Source organism: Octodon degus, unplaced genomic scaffold, assembly GCF_000260255.1.
Source record: "Octodon degus isolate 3935 unplaced genomic scaffold, OctDeg1.0 scaffold00011, whole genome shotgun sequence".
NCBI lineage: Eukaryota > Metazoa > Chordata > Mammalia > Rodentia > Octodontidae > Octodon > Octodon degus.
In genome coordinates, this window is record NW_004524587.1 from 13413497 (window position 1) to 13419153 (window position 5657).

Below are 5657 nucleotides of genomic sequence, written 5' to 3' on the forward strand. Positions count from 1 at the left end.
AACCTGTGAGCCTCCTGCCTCAGCCTCCCTCAATTTCTGGCAGGATCTCGCTCTGTAGCCTGGGTGGGCCTAAACTTGCTGTCTTTCCTCAGTCTGCCGAGTGCTAAGCATGCACTACTGTACTGGAAAAAAGTTCCATGTTGTTATTTTATGTATTTTGTACAGGGTCTAACTACACAGATCAGACTCAGTGATCCTCCAGTTTTCAGCCTCCGAAGCACTGGGATTATAGGCAAGCACCACCATGCCCAGTCTCAAATGCCATTTCAGTGTGTCCTGGGGTCAGGACCAGCACCAGCACAAGGATTGAATCCTGGGCCGTACATCAGCCCAAGCAAACACTTTCATTCACTGAGCTATCTGTCCGGCCCTCCCATTATTTGTAACACTGGAATGTGAAATGGGTCCCCACATATACTTGGTGCTTCACCACTAAGCTACTTCCCCAGACCCACATATCCTGCTTCTTCCTAAAATTTATTAAATGAGGTCTCACTATATAGTCCAGAGTGCCCTTGAACTCACCTCATACAGCACATGTTGGCCTTGACCATGCCCAATCTTCCTGGATTATAGACATGTGTCCCCATACCTGACTAAAAAAGTCCCTGTTTTGGGGCTGGGGAGATAGCTCAGTAGAATAAGTGCTTGCCTGGCAAGTGCAGGGTCCCAAGTTCAATCCCCCGTACCACACAAAAAAATTTTAAAAAAATTTTAAAAAGTTCGTTTTACAAATGAAAACCCTTGAGGCAGGCAGACTTTAAGCAATCCTATCTAGGCTCTGGTGATGCTCAGCCCAAGGGGAAGGATGTTGTTCGTGGTTCTCTCCAGCAGAGCCCTGCATTTGTGAGAAAGCAGGTAGGGGCATGTACCTCCATACTGCACTACCCCTTGCTGGGCCTACCTGGGTGTGATGGGGACTCCGAGCTCCCCCTACCCCTGGGGGACCCAGCATGGTTGAAAGCTCATTCCTTGGCACAGTGCTGAAAATTCTAGCCCCCACAGCATGGGCTCCTGGACATGGGCGATCGGTGTGGTGTGAGAGTTCAGTGAGCAGCTGTTTCCAGAAGAGCACTCCCCTAGCACCTCTGGGAAAAGTTCCTTTAATAAAAAATGTCCTAGTCCATTTATACGATTGTCATCACCCTTCATCTACAGCACACAACAGAGGAAATAAAAAACACAGGACAACCTAGACACACTTGGTATAAAAATGCACTGATTCACCCTAGTGGGAGGCTTGGGACCTGGAGAGCTGAGTCACAGGAGGGTCAGTGAGCCTGCAGGCTGTGCTCCCTGAGGGGGCGTGGAGGACCTGCCTCTAACTTTCTGAAAATAACATTTTAAAAAACAGAAACAGGTTGGAGCAAGAGGCCTCTTTCTAAAGAGAAGATCCATTTTGGAGGTAAAGTCTTCAAGGGACATCAGAGCTGTCCAGGCCCAGGATGTGGGCTGAGCACCTCATGGCAGGAGGGAGACTTCGGGAAATGGAGGTCCAGGGCAGGCGGGACACAGGCTGAGCGGTGGTCAGTGTCCGGCAAGCTCACAGTGCCCGAGCCCTTCGCTTCTGACAGGCTCAGAACCCAACTCGCTCAGGTCGGATGTGCAGCCCCCACCCTCTCAGCTGCTCAGGCCACTTCCTTGCAAGCTCCGAAGTCCCTGGCTGGGAGGGGACTGAGCCCCCTTAGAGATGCTGTTGTAGCCTGATGTTTAGTTCCTGGCACTGCTGGCCTAGTCGTCCTCCCCGCCACCATACATGTCCGCCAGCTTCTTGAAGCGATTGCCCCACTCGTTCAGGTAATCATAGTCCTGGTCCTGGTCCTGGTCCGAGGATGTGAGGGAGCTCAGGGACGCGGCATCGGAGCCGCTGCCCTCGTAGTCAAACACCAGCAGCGAGTCATAGGGTGGGGCTGTGGGGTCTGTGTTGGCTGCCTTCAGGTTCTGTGGCAACAGAGAGCCAGGGTTAGGAATGACAGGACTGTCACCTGCGAGCCTCTCTTTTCCTGCCCCTCCCTCTGGGCTTAGAACCCTGCGCCCAGGGACTTGGCTCTAGCCAGAACCCAGATGCCACACATGATGGGTGTGACCATCTCTCTAGCCACCGCCATCAACCCAGAGGGTAAAGCTCCAGGTAGTTGGCACCAAAGCATCTTCTCTGGTAATTACTTCTCTGGTACTGGGATCAAACTCAGGACCTTGCCCTTGTGAGGCAGGCACTTATGCCGCTGGGCTATATTCCTGGCAAAAGCATCTTCTCTGAACAAGCTGTGCTGAGTAGCTTCTCCCTAGGTGTAAGACAATCTGTTTTTTGTACAGCACTCTTCTAGCATGCACTACCAGACTATTTGTAGAGGGCTGCGTGCATGCATGCGTGTCCACGCAGCTTAGGGGTCATCTCGGCACAAGACAGGCCAAGTACTTGAGTTGGGCTGAGACCTCCTGTCCACTGCTGCTGGCCAGCAGCCCACCCAGTTTTGACTTTCAGCTCAGAGGACCTCAAGTCACTGACTGCTAACCAGGAGTCAGGCTGTGCTGGGCTCCTGTCACAGACCTTCTACATGCCCAATTCATGGTCTGAATTTGTGATCGACTTTGGGAATTCAAGCCTGAGTCACGCCCAAATCCACAGACCCGAGCCACTGGGTGTGAGCCAGAGCTACAGAGTGCATGGACGGGTCCAAAGGCAGGAAGGTTCTAGGGCATCTGTTACAGAATTGTCCTAAGTGCTTCCTGATTCACTCCTTGAAATAATCCGGTGACAGATGTCACTTATATAGTGATTTGGTGGTAGAGTGAGAATTTCAACCCAGAGCCAAGATCCCAAGCTTATGCTTGTTCTCCTGTGCTGCTTGTATTGGGCTTGACTAAGGGCTGGCCCGCCATATCTTACCTCGATGATAAAGTTGCCGATTTCATCCGGGTTGGCTGGCCGAGGACGGTACATGGGTGTGGGTATGAAGGTTGGTGCCACATCATTGCGGAGAACAACCTCAGGCCTGGCCTCTAGACCCCGATGGAGCTGGGTAATGTCGTAGTCCTTTACAAAAATGAGTGATTGTGGAATTAGAACTTTCCTTACCAGTTACAACTTAGCACTTGGATGCTCTGGTCTGCAGGTAAGTCTTAGCAGACTGATTAATGTCAGGGATTTCTGAATGCTCTTGCCCTCCCCTCCTTGTCCTTCCAAATTAAATTCACACTCAAGGTCCGCTTGGCCTCGTCAAAGACACAACAGCAATGGGCCAAGCCCCTGCAGAGGAGGAAGCTGCTGGTGTACTCTGCAAGGAGACTGACTGCGCCGTGCATACCTGCTTGACCCAACTGCTCCTGCTGGTGGCCTGGGCAGAATCCACCTCCCAACTCCCAGACTGCCCCCATGACCTACCTGGTCCTCTTCGCCACCTCCCTCTTCACCATAGTAGAAGACATTGTCACGGGTGTCATCTTCTGGGAGCAGAAGAGGCTCTTTGACCTTGCGCTTCCTTCTCACCAGCAAAAGAAGCACCAGGAGGAGGACTGAGGAGTTAGCAAATATCAGTACTCACCCCTGACCATGTGGCCCTCAGACCCCATACCAACTTTTATTTTTTTTTTAATTTATTTATTTATTTATTTATTTGTGTGTGTGTGTGTGTGTGTGTGTGTGTGGCCAGCTCAGCCCACCAGGGGGCGGGGCTGGCTGGCATGTGGTGCTGGGGGATCGAACCGTGGTCCCTATGCCTTGCTAAGTTTGTTCCAAGTAGGTGCTTTAGACCACTGAGCCATCTCACCAGCCCCCGTACCTAGTTTTAGAACCCTCTATTCATTCACTGTCTGACTTCTTCTAATGTCAGGACTGGTTCTTTTGGTTCTGAAACCCAGCATCGGACCAGGAGTGTTGCTTCTTAGGAAAATCCTTTTGTGGGATGGGAACTTCCCAGCGGTTAATTTCCACTGAGACTTAGTCACCAGATACCTCCTAAGCTAGTCACAGACCTGAAGTTAAAAGCAAGATAATACAACTTTGATATGATGTAGATTTTTTTTTTTTTTTTTTTAGATGGAGCCTCACTTCATAGCCCAGGCTGGCCTTTCACTTGAGATCTTTTTGCTTCAGCCTCCCAAGTGTAGGACTGCAGGCACAACTGCAGGCACATGCCCCTTTGCCTGGCTATGGCGAAATAACAATCTGATCTCGGGCGCAGATGCCGTGCTGTAAGTTTACGATAGGGATTGACTTAGTGATACGGGCTTGCAGGCTGGCAGGGTCATTCGTACATGGGGGAGCTGGCCAACTAAGGCCTGGCTCTCCTCCCTCACGGTCAGGACTATGCCCAATTAACTCTGTGCCACAGTCCTCGTGCCCTTCCCCTCGCAGTTCCATATAAGAGGGTGCCAACACTGTCGAGTCACTACTTTCTGCTGCTGCCCCCTAGCCAGACGGGACAGAGCCAGCTTTCTTTGGGAACCCAAGGTTCTCAGGATGCACACTGACAGCGACTTTGCTTCTCCTCTTCCTCCTGAAGCCAAGGCTCACGTGCCTAACTGCCCAGTCACAAATCTCTCACAGTGGTCTTTCCCAGACTGGATGGTAGAAACTCCATGTTTAACTTACTCAGGCCCAAAGCCTGGACATCACTGCTGACTCCCTGCCACCGCATTCTGTGCTGAATCAGTTGTCAACACTGCCACCTTGCTCCGCACCACCAACCACCTTCTCACTAGGGATTACAGAATCGGCTTCCCAAATGTCCTCGCTGCCTCCGCTTATGCGTCCCTACACTCTGTGCAGTAGGAATCTGGCAGAATGTTGGTCATATTATACAGGTGCTCTGCATCAACCCTTTGGACGACTTCCCACTTCACCCAGTGTCCTCACAGCTGCCTACAAGGCCAACGTGACGATCCGCTGCACCAGGCATCGAGATGCCCTCGTTTCCTACTTTTTCCTTGTTGCTTTTCCCATTCCAGCCATTACTATTTCCCTACACCAAGCACAAAGCAATTCTGGCTCGGCGCTTCTGCATTTGCCATGCCCTAGATGTCTGCATGGCTGGTTTCCTTGCCTCTTCAGATCTTACTCAAATACGCTCCTCACAGCCTTTCCTGCTCCTGCTTAAAACCACAGGCTTCTTACATCATCTTTTTTTTTTTTTGGTGGTACTGGGGTTTGAACTCAGGACCCGGTGCTTGCCAGGCACGACTTATTCTACAGCCTCTTAACACCACACCTACCCTCCCGCTCTCTCCTCTACAGTGACATCGTTTCCCTGCTCAAGGCTAATTCTGGGCACCTGGCACTGGAATGTGAGCCCCATGAGGGCAGCACTATGCTGCTTTGGGAAGCACTGCACCCCACTGCCTAAAGCTGTGCGTGGTGCACTGTGTGTCCATGTAACATAAACTCTTGTCACACTCATGTTTGAACCCATGTTTTCTTTTTTTTTTCTTTTTCTTTCTTTTTTGGTGGAACCGGGTATTGAACTCAGGCCCTTGCACTGGCAAGCACTTATTCTACTGAGCTATCACCCTGGCCCTGAATCCATGTTGTCTGTATAAGGACCAAGTTAAAGTGTGGGTGGAGGGCTGGTGAGATGGCTCAGTGGTCTAAAGCACCTACTTAGAACAAGCTTAGCAAACAGGGACCACAGTTCAATCCCCCAGCACCACATGCCAGC

At 51.2% G+C, this 5657-nt stretch overlaps 1 protein-coding gene across 2 annotated transcripts in view; it reads right to left on the reverse strand.

Moving 5' to 3' along the window:
• Positions 1–1084: 1084 nt before the first annotated feature.
• Positions 1085–5657, reverse strand: part of Cdh3 (cadherin 3) — a 52100-nt gene continuing 47527 nt past the window's right edge. For both annotated transcript variants that reach the window (XM_023709395.1, XM_023709394.1), the window contains exons 14-16: positions 3386–3516; positions 2891–3037; positions 1085–1941 (exon numbers count right to left, since the gene is read on the reverse strand). In XM_023709395.1, coding sequence (XP_023565163.1) covers positions 1732–1941; positions 2891–3037; positions 3386–3516 — 488 coding nt within the window. In that variant the 3' untranslated portion in view covers positions 1085–1731. The remainder of the gene's footprint in view (positions 1942–2890; positions 3038–3385; positions 3517–5657) is intronic.